Consider the following 20,593-nt stretch of genomic DNA (forward strand, 5'->3'; position numbering starts at 1 on the left):
ACGTGACGCCGGGGATTGCCGAGCGTCTCAACAAGGGAGGCGGGTGCCTGCACGGCCGAAGGGAAGGCCACCACCAACACGTATAGTAGTCCCCCTGGATGCACCCTTATCTGGTGCAAATTGGTTAGCAATGTAGTATATGCATCTCCCCTAGCTGCTGATCTGCCTATCTCTAGAGGTCTAATTCGACCAAAATGTGACCGATGGCGCCTTTGGGTGTCCGGTGAGTTGGGATGTTTGCACTGTTTGCATGGTTGGGGGTGGCATTGCCGACGAGAATCCCCAAGGAATTGCCGGCGGGGGGGCAAGAAAGAAAGGGAGTGTTGTAGCCAACTCAAAATACTCAGTATCCTGAATCCAAAAGACTGTCCGAAAGGTCACTGCGAAATCTCTCTTCAACATCAGTTATCATGGCGTCCACTGGCACAGGTACGTGAGCATCAGCACCAGCAGAATAGAACCATCCATTCTTGGCGTTTCTGGATAGACTCGCAAAGCGGCGGCTCCCCACAGATTTTACCTTTTCCTCATCTTTTCCCTCAACTTCCTCCACAGCGAAATCTCAGCGTGTCGTTGCCTCTGTTACTGTACCATTTTTTGTTCCTTCATCGAGTGCCAACTTGCAAACGTATTGATATCCTTGCGCTTCCATTTTGATTTCCGTCCTTTTTTCTCTGGGTTCCCCTGGCAGTGACTCATCCTCGTGGTGCTGCAATTTTTGTCCATTCCTTTGTCCTCATAGCCCCTTCACACCGTCATGGAGTCCACAAGGCTTGTTTCACGACTGCAGCGGATGTATTCCAGGTTTGGAATACATACTTCTCCCCGGTCGGGGGTGCAGTCAAGTTCACGAGCCAGTCTTCCTCTTCCCTCCCAGCGTGTCTCCTTTGTTCCACCACGACAAGCCGCCTGCTTCTCGACCACCAAGCCACCAGCTTGTGCTAATACAGACGCAGACCGCTTCACCTCTGCTCTGCATCAGAACAAAGACTGGGCAGCACAGATCTCCAAGGAAGACCCCTCACTGTTCCCAACGCTCGCGAACGGCCAGCAGCCCGAGATCCTCTGGATCGGCTGCTCCGATTCCCGATGCCCCGAAACCACTCTTCTTGGTCTTAAGCCGGGCGATGTCTTTGTCCACCGGAACATCGCCAACGTCCTGCACGCCGGCGACCTCAGCTCCTCTGCCGTGATCGAGTACGCGGTCCGTTACCTGCGCGTCAACCATGTAGTCCTCTGTGGTCACACCAGCTGCGGTGGTGTCGCCGCGGCCCTGGGTAACAAACAGTTGGGAATCCTGGACCCCTGGTTGCTGCCCCTGCGCCAGCTCCGGGCGAAGAACCTGGATCTGCTGAACTCGCTGCCGGCTGACCAGGCGAACCTTAAGCTGGTCGAGCTGAATGTCTTGGAGGGCGTCAAGCTGTTGAAGGAAAAGAGCGTGGTGTTGGAGGCGATCCAGGAACGTGGACTGCAGGTCCATGGGCTGATTTATGATGTCGGAAGCGGTGTTCTTCGGGAGTTGGACACGGACGAGTCAGAGGAGGCGATCAAGGCGCGGCTCACATCGTTCAAAGTGGATGTTTAGGAAGGAGAAGGGGTTTTCGTTTGGGAGTCAGTTCGGGTCGGGTTCAGTCCATCTGTTGTTTCTTTCTTGTGTTATTGTAATCAGCGAACGGCAAGTGTTAGCCAATGTCGATGCATTTTCATCATCTTTCATCTTTCCATCTTTCGATCATTCCACATTGCAGGAGTGATGAGCTCATCAAGTAATGGATTTTCCCTCATGATAGAAGATCAAACAAGTAGACGACGAGAGAGAGAGGGTATGTATTGTGTGTCCTACACAGTATATGTGTGTGATGGGGACAGCAGTGGTAGGTGTGGGATCAAGCAATCAGTAGTAACATTAAGGAAGAAGGTAGATAGATGGAAGGACGACGATGAAGAGAACAAGAGAAGAGAGAGAGGAAAGAGAGGGAGAGATGGATGGGAGGGGGGAACAACTGTTCCAGAGTGTCTCTCTCTCTAACTTCCCACTCCCTCCCGCATTCTCAATATTATTAGTTCGTCTGCCTCGCCCGGAAGGACCGCGGTGGAGCTCCCGGTTGTCTACATCGGGAATAGTCCCGGCCGAAGCGGGATTTGTTTCGGGACTCCCTTTCGGATTCTGTTTTCCTTTTTTACCTTTTTCTCATCTTTGACTAATTTATTGGTTTCCTTTTGGATTATAACATAATTGTTCGGATTATTATTTTGTCACTAGTAAATCATTCTTTTCTGCGGTTCCTTTGGGAAGAGTTGAGAACCTGAGGCAGCAATCTATCCCTTCCTGGGTTGTGGCAGGCATACGGCACTTTAGAGATGGTTGGGCTCACTATTCTGCACCCAAGACAAGTTACTGGCTACAGGCTACCTCTCGCATCTTATCAAGCACCTCTTACGATATGCCATCTACATTCAACGAGTCGAAACACTCTCACACGATCAAAGAGATGAACAGCAGATGAATCTGCAGGGATCTATTTTCCAATCCCACAATGGTATTCAATGAGACGACCGAAACCTTCTCCGGTTCATCATGCGATATTCTATATACATACAGGAGAGATTATATTATGACAGACAGTAAAAGTATATCCAAGGGGTGTAGGTAAGGAAGGAAGGAAAGGAGGGAAGGAAGAAAGGAATGGTGGGGACGTAGGTAGAATGTTCATGCCCAGTGGTGCTCAAGCGCACCACCACATCATTAAGGCGTTCAAGGTTTGGAAAGCTGTTCTTTCCGGAAGAAGAGGAGGAAGCCAGCACACACCAACAGCTGACAAAACAGGGCCACCCAGAACCACGCATTGGCCACTGCACTTCCTCCAAAGGTAGGGTCCGGCGACACAGGACCGGGCCCAACGTTATTCGGGGCAAACGCTCGCGCACAGATGGTGGCGATGGAACCAAGCACCTGCGAGCAGATCAAGGTGAACAGCATGTGCATGCGGGTCAGGGTCTGCAACAGGATAATACCGAACCCGAGACCCTGGATCGAATCCAACACACCCAGCCAGAGCCAGAGACTCCGTGAGGCCAGAGCTCCGCCGAGATAGCCTCCGGAGACCCAGGGAAGGTAGTAGCCAATGCCCGAGACACCCCACCAGATTTGTATGAAGCGAGGCGCCCCGAGTCCGCACGCAAACACGGGCAGGAACCAACTGTGGGATTTGAAATAGCGGCTGACAACGAACAGGAAGCCCGCCCAGACGAACCCGTAGAAGACGATACATAGGATGACGATTTGCCAGGCCTTAGCGTGGTTGGAAGACCAAAGGACTGCAGAGATAGAGTTAGCTTGCCAATTCGACAAGATATGGCGAAAAGAGATAGACTTACAGCCCCAGTTGCGACCGTAAGGTGCGCTAAGGAAGAAGTTTTGAAGGATGACGGCAACGAAGTTCCAGATGACGATCTTGCGGCGGAATACGGACTTGTAGAAGGAGGCCACCTTTCCAGGAGTCTGGCGATAGTAGTTGGGAAGTCCGAAGAGCAACAACAATCCAACAGCCCAGAGGAAGATTGCAATCGGGTAACAGATGGCACTGGAGATCATTGTTAGCGAGCCGAATGACTGACTAGATGGCTGATTGATCAACGAATCAGGGGCTTGAAGATACTCACGTCATCTTCCAGCTGTTGGCGATATTGTTCGTCGAGGTCAACAAACCCTGGCTGGATGCCTTGGTCAGGGTAGAACCCCAGTACCAGAGTCCGATAATATAAGCCGACTGGATACCCTGGATGAGACAGGCCCGGAAGATCCAGGTTTCAACCGGCGCACCACCTTCATCACCAAAGTTCAGAGCGAAGAAGATGGAACCGCTAGAGGAGGCAGCGGCGTAGCATCCACTGCCGATATTCTGGATCCAACCGCGGTTGAATGAATTGGGTTCGAAGTGGGCGGAGCCGATCAGGAGGAAGGCAAGACCATAGAAAAACCAGGGAGCCGAGAGGCAAACCACCGATTTGAAGTAACGGAACACGAGCCACCAGAGGATTGAGGTGATCAGGTAGGTGGTAGCGATACCATAAAGCTTCTCAGCCGTCTCACCGACCTCACCGGTAAGCAAGGTCACCTGATAAGAGTTTGCTGCAATGATCTGACCCAAGGCAAGGAACAACGAGTAGACTGGCCAGTCTCCGACACGAATCTGCATCCACTTGCGCAGACCCGTCGGAGGCACGTAATCCTTACCCAGGAGGAACTCGTCGTCTTCCGTATCACGAGACTCTCGATCATCGTCGCCACTCACCCGAGAGCCAGTGTCATCGTAGTATGAACCAACGGGGGAGGCACCATGTTTGTCCCGGAAGACGGACGAAGCGGGGGATTTCAGGCGACCCAGTCGAGCATCGCGGAACTTGTCGAACCATTCCTTTTCACTCTTGATGAGATATTCTTCAATGCAAAGCTGGGATTCGGAGTTCGAGCCGTTCAAGCCGGTCAGCTTCTTGTCGAATGCCTTGTAGTACTCGCCGGTAGAATCCGTAAAGAAGGGGTCGACCTTCTGCAGCTTAAAGTCCGTCTTGGTGCCAACGACCGAGTCCAGAGATAGAACAGATGCGCTACTGAGTCGGCTACCGGCATCCCCAAGCCTGGGTGGCGGGAGGAGGCTCTGTGTAGGAGTGGGAACGGGTCCAGGGCTGCTAGGAAGCTGTCGCGGATGCAAGGAATCTTGACTATAACGGCGAATGCCTGGGCTCGTGGGCATACCAACTCCCTGCTGCTGGACCGCCTGCAAGCGACGCCCTTCCTCGACCTGGGCCGGGGTGAGAGTGTACTCGTCGTCCGCGTCCTGCTGATCGCCAATATCCTCGTGGTCTTCTTCAACGTCAGTCATGGCCCCGGCGGTGTCTTCGTGTTCAGGGATACTGTCGCGTTGGCGTCCACGACGGCCACGGCGCTCTTGATGACCAGGTCCGGAGCGAACACCAAGTGAGAGCTGCCGTTGCAGACCGGACCGCGGCTTTTCAGTACCGCTGGGGCTGATATCGCGACTGTAGTTTGTTTTCGGATCTGTGACATATTCACTGAGACGGTTCAGGTTCGAATAGCTGCTGTCCCGAGAATGGGCCATGGGGGTCTGCATTCCCGGGGGCATCAGTGGGCTTGACGGCTGGCTCAAGATGCCATTCGGCGTGGTAGTTCCAGACGGGGTGAAGGGTCGACCATTATGTTTGACCAATTCCTTGTTGTGCACTTGGATGGCGGTGGTTTGCAAGATCTCCAAGTCTTCCACCCATTGGGCCACCGGGAAGCGCTGTTTGGCGGACCGGGCACGCATCATGGCACGAGTTTCCGTTTTCGAACTGAGCGCCGCATCGATAGCCAGCTTGAATTGAACGAGCAAATGAGAAGTAGCAGTCGATTCCACATTGTACCACCAACCTGGCATCTGGCCGAGACCACCAACCCGGGCACCGATACCCAAAGCTCCCTTACGTCCGAACTCGACGGCGACCAGACCAAAGGGCTCGTCACGAGAGGGAATCAGCGCGAATTCAGCACCAGAGAAGATGTACGGGGGCAATGCCGTGAATTCGGGTCTGGAAAACACTCGTCCAGGGTAGACCTTCATCATATGGTCCAGTTTGAGGGCCGCGAATTTACCGTAGAGATCGATAACCGGTCCAACACAAATGAGCTGAACATTGGGGCGCGCTTCCAGGACAGCAGGCATGACGTCGGCGATCAAATCAACACCCTTCTGCATCGACCAACGACCAACGAAGACAAGCAAATCGGCGTCAGGGTTTTGTTCCAGACCGGCCCACTCCTGAGCTTGACGCTTGAGGTCGCCTCGTCCAGCTTCGTAAGTCGGATCCACGGTCACATTATCACCCATGGCGCTGGCCTGTTCCTTGCTCCATTCACCGACATCGGACGGATCAGGGTTAGGTAGGTTTCCAACCTTACGGAGACCCCAGAAAATGGGGTAACGCGCGTAGGACCGCTTTCCATACTTCTTGGACACACCGACAGCACCGAAACCCTGTTGGTGAACACGAAGATAGCTAGCACCCGAGTGGAGCAAGTTGAACACCTCGCCGAACTGCACATAATGCCTCACGGTCTCGATATCCAGGTTGAACACGGAGCAAACTTCCTCCTTTTCTTTCTGCGTCCGCATGGGCCACAGACCTTGGAACTCGGCGTTGTGCAGGGAAAGGCAGGCAGGCACTGTATCTGGGAGTAGATACAGAGGAGCCAGGGAACCGTGGTAATCGTTGATATGATAGAGGTCGATCGGGAATCTCTTGCAGGCCTCAGCAATGCACTGATTCCAGGCGGAGTAGTAAATGGCGCTGTTCAGGTCGTCCATGCGGGCGGGGTAAGGCTCTGACTTGGACTGTTGACGGAACACAGGGGCATCCAGCAAAACGTAGGTGATGTTATTCAAGACGTGATACTGGACCTGGACTTCGTATGAATTGCCGAGAATGGTGACGTGCATGGGCTCTGCGGGTTTATCCACGGGGTAATCAACGCCCCCGACGCAGGGCACCACCCAGATCAAGTCTTGATGACCCAGAGTCTTACCCATGAGTTGCGCCATGACACCAAGGCCACCAATCTTGATCTTGATGGCCCAATCCTCAATGTCGTACTCCATGGTGGCAATCAGAACCATGCGACGCTTGCCGCTAGCAGCACCGCCAATCGCCGTGTCGGTCTGGAGGAACCCGGACTTGTTTGCCAGACGCATAAGAGGGTTTGAGTTCTCCTCATCCATGCCACGATTGCGCTTGAACTTCCGGCGCAAAGCCAATGGGATCATCTGGTGCTTCTCGCTCACACCAACCTGGTTGAATTTGACCTTGTAGAAAGACTTCATGAAAGCCCACACACCGGCTGCGCCCGTGATGACGGGGATGATCCAAAAGAGCACATACATGGCGATCTGAGTATTCTGATGCCCGACAGGGAACAGCTGGAAGCGCATGGTCCCGTCATCAATGAAGATATTCCACGAGATGTAGGGAGAGGGAGGATGTTCAGTGATGTTAATCAGTGTGGCGGATAGCGAAGAGGGCGGCATGCGATCGAGAACGGAATCATTGTCAGCGTCACCTAGGACCCAACTTTGGTCAGGCTCCCCGTCAGGGTTCATGCCCCAGATGTTCAATTGAGCCTGAGCAGGCCATTCCGCGGTGAAATGGTATTTCCAGAGACCGTCTACGCTGTCCTGCCGGACCACGTTGTCCAGACCTGCATCATATCCATACTGGTTGTAAGGACCGTTGAAAAAGACGTGAGGGAAACGGCGAGGGACTTTCTCGTCCCAGCCCGCGTCTCCCTCTTGGACGTAGTCGCTGCTGCCGGTCCACCGACTCCAATACTCGACGCGAACATGGTTCCCTTTCCAAGACTGTTTCTTGGTTCCCGACCATTCGAGTTCCTCAATAGTGTCATTTCCGCCCTTGTAGTCCAGCCAGTCGGAGAAAGTGGTCCCCCAATTGGTTGAATAGCGATACTTATCAGCACCAGCGGCGTGGTGCTGGATGAAAAGAGTACCGTTGGATTCCTCATGGAGCAAACTACTCGAATAGTTCGCACTGGTGAAAATCATGGGATTATCGATCTGGCCGATGCGGAAGAGGAAATGGTCGACCGCATTGGTGGTCGCATTCCCACTCTCTGTGCTGACATTGTTGACCGTTAGACGATGAATGCCGTTGTAAACGCCTGTCAGGTTGGCCGCCCACAGCCACACCCCGGGGATCTGGCCGGTCCAGCTGGTGTTAGTGGCGGGAACTGACTTGCAGTTGACGCTGTTAGAATCGACGGACGGGACCTTTCCAATTTCGGTCGACGATGAAAGGGTAATTGACTTTGTCACCGAGTCGCAATCCATTTCTTCGGAGAAGTAGATTTCGACCTCCACATTCTCGTCTGCGTTCGGTGCCACGGTCGAGCGGATCGGGACATCGTGTCCCGGAGTGAACTTCGTGATCATCGGTCTGGGTTTAGTAAAGCGGGTTTTAGGCACGTAGGCCCGAAATTCATATGCGTCCATGGTCATATTAGCCAAGCAGCCACTGTATGCAGTCGATCCGTTCAATCCCAACTTAGTGGGGGAATCAATCAGCTGGTGCTCGTCATACGGGTAAAACAGGTTTTTGACCCAGGTGCCACTATCAAAGGGGGCAATGAGAGCTGTATCATTATCCGAGCAGTCAAACTTATAATCAATGGTGCGATTCGTGTTGTGGTAAACCAACCAGACGGGCTGGTTGTTTGCATCCGAACCCAAATCTTGCACATCCGCGTTCACATCACGGAGGATGGACCAGAGTCCTGTCTCGGTGGCTGTGCCATTGGAACCGAGATAATACACATCTTCGGTGTGGTTCGAGAGCTTTTGAATAGTATAACCGTCATTGAGAACAGGGAACTGTTCGCGCATCTGATACATGTGCTTGATGATATTACGCACAGGATGAGACGGATCACGATGATCGTAGGCCACCGTGGGGTCATGGCAGCCCTGGCGGCCAGACTCAATGGGCCAGTTATAGTACTGAGACGATTCCAAGGAGAAACAGCCATGATCCCTCCAAGCGGTGGCAGGAGACATGGCCTGCCGACCGTAGATGTAGTTGGATGCCGTGGCATCCAGAACGTAAAACGCCTGTTCCTCGCCCCAAAGAAGGAGCGGGATTCCGGGGAGCAGAAGAGTCGTGATGTACAATCCAAGTAACTGGCGCTCCACGCCCTTTTCCACAGTGGGCCAACGGAAGACATCCTGGTTGGTAGCCCCGTACATGTGGCGGGGGTCGAACTTGCCGGTGTTCGCATTGACCAGATCATTCGACTGCAGCATGAGATTCCAGGCATCAACCCAGTCGACCGGCACATCGTAACCGGCAGCCAGATTACCATCCATGCCCAGGAAGCGGGTCAGCGCTCGGTAAATGGAGTAGTGGAAGGCTGCGCCATCGATCGCCTCATGTCCTACTTCACGCAGGAAATACTGGGCGTCAGAAGTGTTGGTCAGCTTCATGGCTGCCTCCGCCGAGTCAGGAAACTGATTTGGCTGTCTACCTCGGCCCAGGTAGATAGAACCAAAGGTATTACCACCAGTAATTTCGCCCGCAATGAAGAAGTTTTCCTTTCCAACGGCGCGGGCACACTCGCGGTACGCATTGGACATATCTCCGAGAGCGTCAACGGTTGCCTGGGTCGCCTTGTCGTACCGGAAACCGTCAATATCGAGGGATTGGATAATAATGCAGGAGTGGCGGATCAAACGCTCGCGCACCGAGGGAACCCATTCACGGAGTCGATCCTGAACGGAGGCGAATTTGGCCAGCTGACGTTGCCAATCGGGGAAGACACCAAAGGCCTCAATATCACCATACTGGTCGAAGTCGCTATTGTAACATCCGACCAGTTCCTCGGTGACTGAAGCTTGAACAGGGTAGCCATCCTCAAACCAGAAGCGGGGGTAATCGCATGTTTCGTTGTAGTCATTGCCAATGTCGAAGTCCACGTAGCGGCGGTCAGTCTTCCACACCGTCTGGTGTTCCTTCACAGAGAAGGGGGTAGTAGTGTTCAGATAGCCATCAAATCCGATCAAATCGCCCATCCTAAACATTGAAGGTGAGTATTTTTGGGGTGTGGGGGAGAAAAAGGCAGCGGTTAACTTACGTTGCGATGGTGTTATCGAAGATGACATACATCCCCCGCTTATGAATTTCCGTGATGGCGTTGCGCCACGTCTGCAGGTTACCATAGTGTTGATCGAGCAAAGTCGTATCCAAAGCCGAATAACCGTCAGATCCCCAGGGCTGGTTCATCAGGATTGTTCCGGCGAGATAGAGGCCCTAAACGAAAGTTAGTAGTTAATCGCAGCATCGCGCAAGCCACGGAGACCGACCTTGATTCCCATGCCCTGCAAGTAATCCAAGGTGTCCAGCAGGCCGGCAACATCACCACCATGGCGCATCTGATTCGAGCGGAGGTCGTGCTCGAACAGAGTGCCATTGATGTTGTCGTTTGTGGGGTCACCGTTGACGAAGCGGTCTAGGAAGAGGGTATAGACAGGGAAGCGCCAATTGTCCGGGGAGGGGAAGTAGTCCCCGGTGTGATTGGGCCATGTTCCCCAATAGTCCGCCGGATTAGTGGCGGACTGGTTCTGATTGAAGTTGTAGTCGACGAGGGACTCATCGTAGGGCCAGGCCGTTGCTGTTGTTGCGAAACAGGCGAGCAGCGTGCCGGAGATAGCCCACTTCATGCTGGGTGGGAAGGTCGAGTCGACCCGGGATGACCACCGGTCAACAAACCAGGAACAAGACGTAGGGCCAGGTCAATGCGAGATTGTTGAGTTGGCCAAAAGCTGGGGAGAAAGAATGGTTTCTGCCTCGTCACCACGGTTGACTGCGATCTCTCTTCGCTGGGCTGGGCAGGTCACTCAATGATAGTCGGTTGGGTGGATGATGAATGCGACTGATAACGAGCGATAGATAGCGTGCAGATAACGAGAGAAACACAGGACGCTTCGTTAACGAGTGAAATCTATGGGGAATCACAATGCAACAACAATCAAAACAAGAAACGATGCATGAGATCAGAGATAAGATGGATCCAGCGAGAGAGGGGAGAAGAGGAAGTGGAAGAGAGAAGGAGAAAGAGAAAAGATAATACGAGGAATAGGAGGAAGGAGAAAGTGTCAGAGGGGAAGGATGATGGGGACAAAGGCGAGAAAGCCAAATGGAGAAAAAAGCTAATCAGTCCAACTAATAGTAAGATACTGAGCTACTAGCAGCGATGCTGAGGCTCAGCAATGAGAGGCTGGATTGGGGGCACACATCGATATCCGCGATAGTGGATCGAGGGGAAGGGACTAAGGATCGATGAAATGAAAAATAGAAAAAAGAAGCAGACGAGACGTCTCGTCTTGTCTCGTCGATGTGTATTTTGCTAATAATAACCCCAAGCTGACTGGAGAACCACTCTGAATGGCTCCCCGGTGCCAGCTCACTCGTATAGGACTGGTTCCCCGGGGGTAAGTAAGTTATCGAATCCACGCCGGAGGGACTTCTAGCCTTGTCCAGAGCCAGAGGGAGGGGCGACTTGCCTTTGGCTATGACGGAATACTTTTTGCCTGCTGAGAGTGGACTAGACCGCGGCAGTGCGGTGCAAAGACCAAAAGAGGGAATTTAAAAAAGAAGTATTGAAAAATTGGAAATTTAGAAGGGTTAGAAAAAAGAGAAAATGAATAAAAATGAATAACGGAAGCGGACCATTGGGTGGTCCGACAGCCATCCCATTGAAAAAAACATGGGCCACTCTCGTATATAGTAGTAAGTAGGCTATTCGGAGCCGTTAGATACTTACTTAGTAGGTTTCCTCTCGGACCGGTAGGCATTTTACGGTGGAACTCAAGGGGCAGTTGGAACTGGATCACTGAATGTCTTGAAAGAAGGGTTCTTCCGCCCACTTGATACCGCCAGGCCCTCACCAATCCCCTTTGAGATCTAGTCTCGCGCCTCCCTTTAGTCCCCCCGAAAACTGGACCCTCCCTGGTCCCTCCGAGGACTTCCTTATTGTTCCCATCGCCCATTTCCGTACTATGGGAAACAGGCGAAGACCCCTTCATCTGCTACAGCAGCAGCAGCTGCTGCTGCTGCTTCTGACGGTAATCTCTACTAGGCCAAGGGTGCCAGGTCGTATTCACGCCCAAGCCAAACGATACCTGAAGAGGCAGCAATACGGTGGCGTGCAACCAATCTCGGTAACGATAAAACTCTATTGGCCCTCTTCTAAGACACTCTACACAATAGTGCAGGTGATGTCTTACTGTCATCAAGCAGCTCATTTTTTTTTTTTCCCTCGATTTCTTTAAGAGGAAATTTGGGTCTGATAAGGGCGGACCCTCCCGATTGGTGGTGGAGGGACTGGGATTCGGCTAGTAGTCTATTAGTGGTAGTATACTGGAGAAAAACGATGGTGCTGATACCGTAAGAGTGGTGGTAGTTGGTAGTCATTTCTCGTATAATTTATTTTTCTGGTGTAGAGGGTCAGACCTATAGCGTTATCTCCTGCCCTTTACTCGCAGAAGGGGGAGGTGAGCCATCCCATGCATGCAGCGGGCTTGGTGGTGTGTTTGTTCCTGAATATGGTGTGTGTGTATTTTTGGGGGCAACAGTATTCCCAATCAGCTTCAGTCCGCCAACTTCCGTGGCGTTGACTTCGGGCCTCCAACTGCAAAATGGTCAGAGAAAGAAAAGAAAGGCAAAGAAACGAAAAAAAAGTCCAAAAATACCGACAAGCCAGTCATAGCCCGGAGATGATTCCGTGGTTGATCCCGAAGCGATCCTGACCGGTTGAAAGTTTCCAGAAAGCTGTCACCGACCGAGAGCGGGCCCCTGCACTCTTTGCCTGCTATTTTGGCTCTTCTGCCCGGTTCGACTGCCAAGCCCCTGTGTCACTTTTTTTTTTTTTTTTTTTTTTCGCTCCCTCGCAGCGGAGAAGAGAAAAACACAAAAATAACAGGAAATAAGAAACAGGAAATTTTGACGCAGGCTTTGCCACTTTAGTTTCTTTTCTTTCCAACGGGCCTGAGGAATGATAAACATGTCATCCATAAACAACGCTCGCCCCTGCAGAAGCATACTACTAAGTACTTTCCACTCCATTGAGACCACACAGACCCGTAAGGTACACAACTCAGTAAGATGCCAGAAAGTTTTTTGTTGGAGCCACGGAGGCCATCCTGGCCAGGCGGGAGTGGGTCTCCGGCGAAGGATTTACGGGATCGCAGATTCAAATCTGGATGGTCTTTGGTCGGGTTCCCGTGAGGCTGGCAGCCACCTTGGGTTTTTGGAGAGAGGGGTCTACTAGATTCTACTAGATGGACCCTTGGCATCCCGGTGTGCTATCTTTTCACAATTCACACAGCACAGAACCGAGATAGATAGACGGGACTAGTCTTCTTTGGGTCTCGCGGAGGACTAACGAAGTACCTAAGTGGTGACTACTACTGATTTCTGCTAAAGGTCTGATCGGATACACCACACTACGAGAAATCGGGCCATGCATGTCTTACTTGGTTTTATTCCCATCCCTCGCGGGCCAATGGTCTCCTGCAAAATGATTATCAGCCAGGGCAGAGATCACCCAAGAGCGAACAAGAAAATTTCCGAGCAACACCACCGTTTCCAATAATAAGATTTCTTCCTGTTTTTTCTTGCTTCCTGGCCCCCACTTGGCGGTAAGGTACTGTCAGTATTGTGAAACTTGCAGCCTTCTGATGGTAATTTGAAATTCAGGCTGCTGATTCGGGCAACGCCGCTTTTCCCAATCCTGCCAGCCAAGCCCGCCGCCAAGACCCTGGCGGTTGGACCTTGGCTCGCCTGGAAAAAGGAATAATGAGAAGATAAATCAAATTTGCTCTCGGACAGGCTGTTCCTCTTATCGGGCTGCTCTGTGTGCCTGAACCTTGCATTAGATATGAAGTCTATGAAGTACAGTCAACTTATGCAGACGAGGAAAATATCTCAATCACTTATCTCCTGCCAAGCATCTGGGGTCACCCGTCAAGGAACACGGCGAGAAGAAATGAGCCAAGCTTTGCCCTCGTTCTCATTTCCCCTTTGTCCACCACGCGATCTCCGGCCCAAATTTTGGGGTTTGGAGCAGCTGCGTGCTTTCTCGGACCAGTATATCCGCTGTTGTCTGACTGTCTCACATATTCTCGAGTGCTTACAATACAATGTTCCCCTGATGAACTAATTATACTAGTTGGCTAGTCTTCACTTGGTCAGGGTTTAGCGGTGGAGTCCCTGGCCATCTTCATTGGATCACCAAATAGCCTAAAACGGTGTCTTTCCGGAGATTCCAAGTAGGGCAGACACCAGAATGGTTCTACTAAACTACTAGTCAAGAACATGTCTCACTGGCCCCCTCTTCTTCCCCATTTCGACCCATCGGAATGGCCGGTTCGCTCATCTGCCGCTCTTTGTGCCTGGCAGAAGCATTAGCCCCAGCTCGTGGCGGCGTGACAGGCTTGGTCTTGGAGAAATCAGAAGCCATTCCTTCGCCGGAAAACTCGTGCCACCGTTGACGCCAGTGGTGACATCTGCAGGGGGGTGGTTGAGGAGAAATGCCCCCTCTTGAAGCCAATGGGAAGGACAAGCTGGCAAACCAGGAAGTGGTATCTTCTAGTCAAATAATCTGGGGGAGCTGCAAGCAGGAACCTCGGTGCCACCACCGGCAGGGATCAATGGTTCCTGGTCCTGCGCGGGAGTCGCCCTGGGGTTCCGGGAAAATCTTAAAGATCAGGGTTCGAGGGATCAGGGCGACGCCTCTGATGCCTTTCACACATGGCTGAAGATGAGGATGGTGGTGATCATGATAAGGAGGATAATGGATTAATCAATCTATACCTTTTTCTCCGATTGGCAATTTCCCCCGCCACCTTGAGTAAGTAGGTTATATGATACTAACCCAGATGCACTGCACTGCACACTCATTGGTCCCCTCTCGAATTGAACTAAAAAGCAGGCTAGTTTACCTGTTTATCATCCCATCCAGGGGATCCGGCCTGAATGCAGTTAGTGAGGTCCCCTTACTGCTCGCTCCACCGGCATTTTGCACCTGCACCTGATGTTCAGTCAAGCTCTTCCCCAGCATTCCACTTCTTCTCGCTTCCCCTCTTCTCTCTCCTCCTCCTCCTTCTCCTCTCCTCTCTTCTCCTCTCCTTTCCTTTCCCTTCCTTCCTCCTCGCTCATTCTTTCGCTCTCGTCACATCAACCAATGCATCCATCACTGAAGTGACCCCTCTTCCTGGGCTTCTCCCTTGCCATTCATTCTTCCTTTGGATCTGACCATCGCCATTCTTTCTCTACATTTGGGTCCCACTTCTTTTGTCACTCTTTCATTTCTTGCCGAGCCCGTATCCTTCCTTTTAGCGTAAACGGCTATCTCCCAGCATACCACATTCGTCTTATCGTGTCTCTAATTCGGCCCCGCAGTTGCTCGGCAGGTACATGTGAGCATCTGTATCATTGATATAATTTACATTTTCCAGTGACTGTAGCCATGGTCTCAATGTCAGCCCTGCGACACGGGCTTGGGGTCCTCTATCTTGCTGGCTGGCTGGGGTCGTCGCTGGCCGCCACCACTGAGCAATGGAAGTCTCGGTCCATCTATCAGACCATGACGGATCGCTTCGCGCGTACGGATGGCTCAACCACCTCCCCCTGCAACACCACAGAGGGTCTGTACTGTGGTGGCACCTGGCGCGGCATGATCAACCACCTCGATTACATCCAGGGAATGGGTTTTGATGCCGTCATGATCTCCCCTATCATCGAAAACGTCGAAGGTCGCGTGGAGTATGGAGAAGCCTATCACGGCTATTGGCCCTTGGATCTATACTCCCTCAACTCACATTTTGGCACGCACCAGGATCTGCTCGATCTGAGTGACGCCCTGCATGCTCGCGACATGTATCTGATGATGGACACGGTCATCAACAACATGGCTTACATCACCAATGGCTCCGACCCCGCTACCCACATCGACTATTCAACCCTCACCCCCTTCAACAGCTCGTCTTACTATCATCCGTACTGTAAGATCACCGACTGGAATAACTACACCAATGCCCAGCTGTGCCAGACCGGTGATAACATTGTGGCCCTGCCCGATCTGTACACCGAGCATGCCGAGGTTCAAGAAACGCTAAGCAACTGGGCAAAGGATGTCATATCCACCTATTCCATTGACGGTCTCCGCATCGATGCAGCAAAACATGTGAACCCAGGCTTTCTGAAGAATTTCGGCGATGCTGTGGATATCTTCATGACCGGCGAAGTGCTGCAGCAAGAGGTCAGCACGATCTGCGATTACCAGAACAACTACATCGGCAGTCTCCCGAATTATCCCGTCTACTACGCCATGTTGAAGGCCTTCACCCTGGGCAACACCAGCGCCCTGGCCACTCAAGTCCAGGAGATGAAGAATTCCTGCCATGATGTGACCGCCTTATCCTCGTTCTCCGAAAACCACGATGTCGCACGATTTGCCAGCATGAACCCGGACATGGCTGTATGGACCCTTGAACCCTCTAACGCATTCGCTAGCTAACATTCTGTCCCATTAGCTCGCGAAGAATATCCTCACATTCACTCTTCTTGCCGATGGTGTGCCCATGATTTATCAGGGTCAGGAACAGCATTTGGATGGCCCCGGCAGTCCCAAGAACCGAGAAGCGATTTGGCTCACTGAGTACAACACCGACGCCGAGCTCTACAAATTGATCGGCAAGTTGAACGCCATCCGGAAGCACGCCTACCGACTCGACAATCACTATCCGGATGTTCAGACGTACCCCGTCTTCGAGGGTGGCAGTGAACTGGGATTCCGCAAGGGAGTCGAAGGCCGGCAAGTGGTCATGCTTCTATCCACGCAGGGCACCAACAGCAGCGCTTACAACCTCTCGATGCCGGTGAGTTTCACGGGCGGCACGGTCGTGACGGAGATTCTGAACTGCATCAACTACACGGTCAATGCCCAGAGTGAACTCGTGGTTCCGATGGATAAAGGAGAGCCGCGCGTGTTCTTCCCGGCGGATCTGATGCCCGGCAGTGGACTGTGCGGACTCCCTGTCGCGAATGTCACCTATGCTGCCTTGAAGACGCAGGGCGCAGCGGCAGCAGAGGCTGCTTTGTCGCTGGGCATCAGAACCGATGCAGCTTCCAATGCTTTGCTTTCTCTGGTGCTGTCTGTGGTGGCGGGTCTGCTTGTGGGGATGTGGTAATATGCTGATAGCTACAGATGGGATGAGATATATTATCTGTTTCAGTGTTCTTTGTATGTATTTGCAGTAACGATACCCTTACCTAGTATTTTGTATATATTTACTTCACAATATTCACTACCACCTGCATATACTCGCGGTAACCGCGTCTCGCTTTTTCCCACACTAGTTACTAGTCATCCAGCACTAAGCAATAAACAGAATAGAGACAACCAATATATGTAGATCACCTACATACTAAATTCCAGACAATGACCAAAACGGGTACCTGCATCCCACAGCTGTTGACGATCACCGTGGCTGGCTGATCCTCTCCCAACACTAATCTGGAGGCAAATCCGTTCGGCCTCGGTAGGGTTCCGAACACAACCGCCCGAGCTAAAAATACTCGGTCATCAGCGAAAAAAAAGGCCCACTTCAGGACCCATAGAAAATTGAACTGAAGTCATGCACAACGTGTTAACTAACTGACTAGCTAGCTAAGCCAGCTAATCTTAGTGTTGGCACATTAGCTATTCTAAACATTCTTTGTGAGCTCAGCTCCGTCGCTGCAATCTACTCTTCACCTACGATCCATCTTCCATCCAAGCTACATGGACACAAACACAGTAAACTCCTAGCTAAGCCCTCCCTCTTCGCCACAGTAAAAAAACTCCTCACCACCACCACAAACCCACAAAATACCCCAAAGCACAAGAAGAACAAGAACCCAAACAAACAAACAAAATGTTCAGCTTCCTCCCATGCTTCAAAACCCGGCGACAACGCACCAAATCCCAAACTCAATCCCAAAAGCAAATAGAGGGTTAGCAATCACCCAATCACCCCCAATTACCCAGAAATCAACCCATAGTAATAACATATCAATAGAAAAAGCCAACGCCATAGAATCCCTTCCGTCATGGCACTCCCCTACGGAAAACACGCTTCTCTTTCAAGCCTTCGAATGGCACGTCCCTACCACCCCCAACACCCCAGATAAGCGCAGCCACTGGCGCCGACTCCAGCATGCCCTGCCCGCTATCCATTCCCTCGGCGTAACCAGCATCTGGATCCCGCCGGGATGCAAGGGCATGGACGCCAACGGCAATGGGTATGATATCTACGATTTGTATGATCTGGGGGAGTTTGATCAGAAGGGAGCGGTGGGGACGAAATGGGGTACACGCGGAGAATTAGAGGATCTGGTGAGGGAGGCGAGTGCCCTGGGTGTCGGGATATTATGGGATGCGGTGTTGAATCATAAGGCTGGGGCGGATGGCGTGGAGAGGTTCGAGGGTGTGAGGGTTGGTGATGATCGTATTTCTCCCCATTTCTGTCTATCGTGCGTGAGTGTCATGATTACTGACTAGTATTCTCAGGACGAGATATCGAAGATGGTGATCCCCAGGAAATTGCAGGCTGGACATCCTTCACCTTCCCCGGCCGGGGCACTACCTACAGCCCGCTGCAATACCACTGGCACCACTTCTCTGGTGTAGACTGGGACGACGCCCACCAACGCAAAGCAATCTACAAGATCCTGGACCCTTCCCGGCCGGACAAGAACTGGGCTCAGGATGTCGGCACAGATGAGAACGGCAACTACGACTACCTTATGTTCGCGGATCTGGATTACTCGCACCCGGAGGTTCGGGAGGATGTGTTACGCTGGGCGAAGTGGATTATGTCTGTGTTGCCGTTGAGCGGGATGCGGTTAGATGCGGCGAAGCATTTTTCGACGGGGTTTCAGAGGGAGTTTATTGATTGTGTAAGAAGTCAGGCGGGGGATAGGAAGGTGTTTGTCATTGGGGAGTATTGGAGTGGGGAGTTGAGGGCGCTGCTGAGGTATCTGGAGGAGATGGAGTATCGGGTTGCGGTGGTGGATGTGCCGCTGGTGGAGAGATTCTCAGGATTGTCGAGGACCAGAAGGGCGGATTTGAGAGGCGTGCTGAAGGGGACGTTGATGGAGGCTAGGCCGGGGAATGCGTTGGTGAGTTATCATTTGTCTTGATTGGTGGACTTGGAAAGACTAATGAGGCGTCTTGTGTAGACGTTTGTTACAAATCATGATACGGTGAGTACATATTTTTCTGTGGAGTGACGATGGTACATGGATAAGTGCTGAACTGATGTGACAACTTAGCAACCGGGGCAAATGCTCGAGGTGAGTACATGCATTCAATAAGTGTCTGATAACTAGTAACGAGCTAACATCTATCAGAACGTAGTCGAACCCTCCTTCAAACCCCTCGCCTACGCCCTAATCCTCCTCCGCCAAGGAGGCCACCCGTGTGTCTTCTACGGCGACCTCTACGGCAGCTGCGGCGGTGGCCAGTCTCCAGTCCCGGCCTGCGAAGGCCAACTCCCGATTCTCATGCGTGCGCGCAAATGGTATGCTTACGGCGAACAGCAAGACTACTTTGACCAGCCCAACTGCATTGGTAAGTCCGTCCCTTCCCTCTCTGCGATGCAGTCTCTAATAAATGAAAGGTTTCATCCGCTACGGCAACGCCGCTCACCCCTCCGGGCTGGCCTGCGTCATGAGCAACGGCGGACCAGCCACGAAGCGCATGTACGTGGGTCGGAAACACGCCGGCGAGAAGTGGACGGATCTGCTGCAGCGAGACGATGATCACCCGTCTGTCACGGTAGTTGATGAGATGGGGTACGGGGAGTTTCCGGTCCAGGGGATGAGGGTGGGTGTTTGGGTGGATAGTGCGGCGGATGGCCGAGGGTGTATGAAGGAGCCTTTGTAAGTCTCTACCTTTACTCTTGCTGGATTCGGGTTGGATGTTTGAAACTGACACAGGGGATATTGGAATAGTGACGTCGATATCTATGGTAGTCGAGCATGCTAGCTGACTTAGGATGGACCACTATTGAGATGAAGATGGTCCTAGTATCCATGTGCTCTAAGACATGATGTATATTATTACTCTCAATATGTAACTATTTATTAGACTAGTTTTACTATAGTAAGACAGCGTGACAAGATAATCAGACGACACTAGAATAATATATCCACACAAACTAGTTTAAACAACTCCATCTATTCTAATACTTCCAAGACACACACAGAAAAACACACAAAAATAACCCAAGACATAAGACACAATCTCACCCAAAAATAATCCATCCATCCAAGCGAAGTAAAAAAGAAAAAAAAAAAAACCAGAAGAAAAGGGTTCTGAACTGGTCTCCGTCCGTGGCACCGACCCTCAAAGGTCTTTACCCAATGCAGTAACCCGTTCGGTGCTGCCCGACAAACGGTAACAATACCGTGACCAGCATCCGAAACTTCCTACCTGTATTTTTCAAATCCAGCAAATTCTACTAAGATTTCTGGTATTTGCCATGGCCCTACAGGGTCTGGGTTGTGTCTGACTGTCGGGTACATTCCCGAAAGGGTCCATCCAGCGCCGAGAAATCCATGGATCAGCAACACCTCAAGGTGCACATTGTAGTAATTGGGTTCTCTCTCGGACATGTTCTGAATTGGGAATTCTATCTACCTTGCCTATTCTTCGGTAGGAGTTGCCGGGCCATGGATGTCCTTTTTTTTCCTCTCAATCTTTCTCTCGCTGCCTAACGTGCACCGCACATGGTTCGACCGGTCGCATGGAACGGAACGAACAATCCAAGGATTTTAGTCCATTCCATCCAGCTTAAAGCCTACTTTACTACTTTGTAGAAAGAATGCCGAACCACGGATACCATCTACAAGGATCTTCTTCGGTGATAAAATAAAGTAATGTAATGGATATATGCTATAGAACCATTAAGTAATAACTAGCTTGGCT

General features: G+C 51.8%; 4 protein-coding genes across 4 annotated transcripts; 3 read left to right on the forward strand and 1 right to left on the reverse strand.

The window, feature by feature from the left end:
* Positions 1-410: 410 nt before the first annotated feature.
* On the forward strand, positions 411-1,585 carry AKAW2_40359S (carbonic anhydrase; the record flags this gene model as incomplete). Its single annotated transcript, XM_041688678.1, has 2 exons — positions 411-429; positions 957-1,585. The coding sequence occupies 2 exons, from the start codon at positions 411-413 to the stop codon at positions 1,583-1,585; spliced, it is 648 nt and encodes a 215-aa protein (XP_041542439.1).
* A 1,170-nt stretch (positions 1,586-2,755) lies between these two features.
* Positions 2,756-10,280, reverse strand: ags1 (alpha-1,3-glucan synthase Ags1; the record flags this gene model as incomplete). Its single annotated transcript, XM_041688680.1, has 5 exons — positions 2,756-3,318; positions 3,379-3,584; positions 3,664-9,633; positions 9,695-9,870; positions 9,924-10,280. The coding sequence occupies 5 exons, from the start codon at positions 10,278-10,280 to the stop codon at positions 2,756-2,758; spliced, it is 7,272 nt and encodes a 2,423-aa protein (XP_041542440.1).
* Positions 10,281-15,088: 4,808 nt separating this feature from the next.
* AKAW2_40361S (alpha-amylase) lies at positions 15,089-16,811 on the forward strand (the record flags this gene model as incomplete). Its single annotated transcript, XM_041688681.1, has 2 exons — positions 15,089-16,099; positions 16,155-16,811. 2 exons carry the CDS (start codon positions 15,089-15,091, stop codon positions 16,809-16,811), a joined length of 1,668 nt encoding a protein of 555 aa, XP_041542441.1.
* A 726-nt stretch (positions 16,812-17,537) lies between these two features.
* On the forward strand, positions 17,538-19,651 carry AKAW2_40362S (alpha-amylase; the record flags this gene model as incomplete). The annotated part of the gene is made up of 8 exons (XM_041688682.1): positions 17,538-17,616; positions 17,682-18,110; positions 18,173-18,783; positions 18,844-18,867; positions 18,937-18,957; positions 19,015-19,234; positions 19,284-19,545; positions 19,618-19,651. The coding sequence occupies 8 exons, from the start codon at positions 17,538-17,540 to the stop codon at positions 19,649-19,651; spliced, it is 1,680 nt and encodes a 559-aa protein (XP_041542442.1).
* Positions 19,652-20,593: the final 942 nt, after the last annotated feature.

The sequence above is a fragment of the Aspergillus luchuensis genome, chromosome 4, assembly GCF_016861625.1.
Source record: "Aspergillus luchuensis IFO 4308 DNA, chromosome 4, nearly complete sequence".
NCBI lineage: Eukaryota > Fungi > Ascomycota > Eurotiomycetes > Eurotiales > Aspergillaceae > Aspergillus > Aspergillus luchuensis.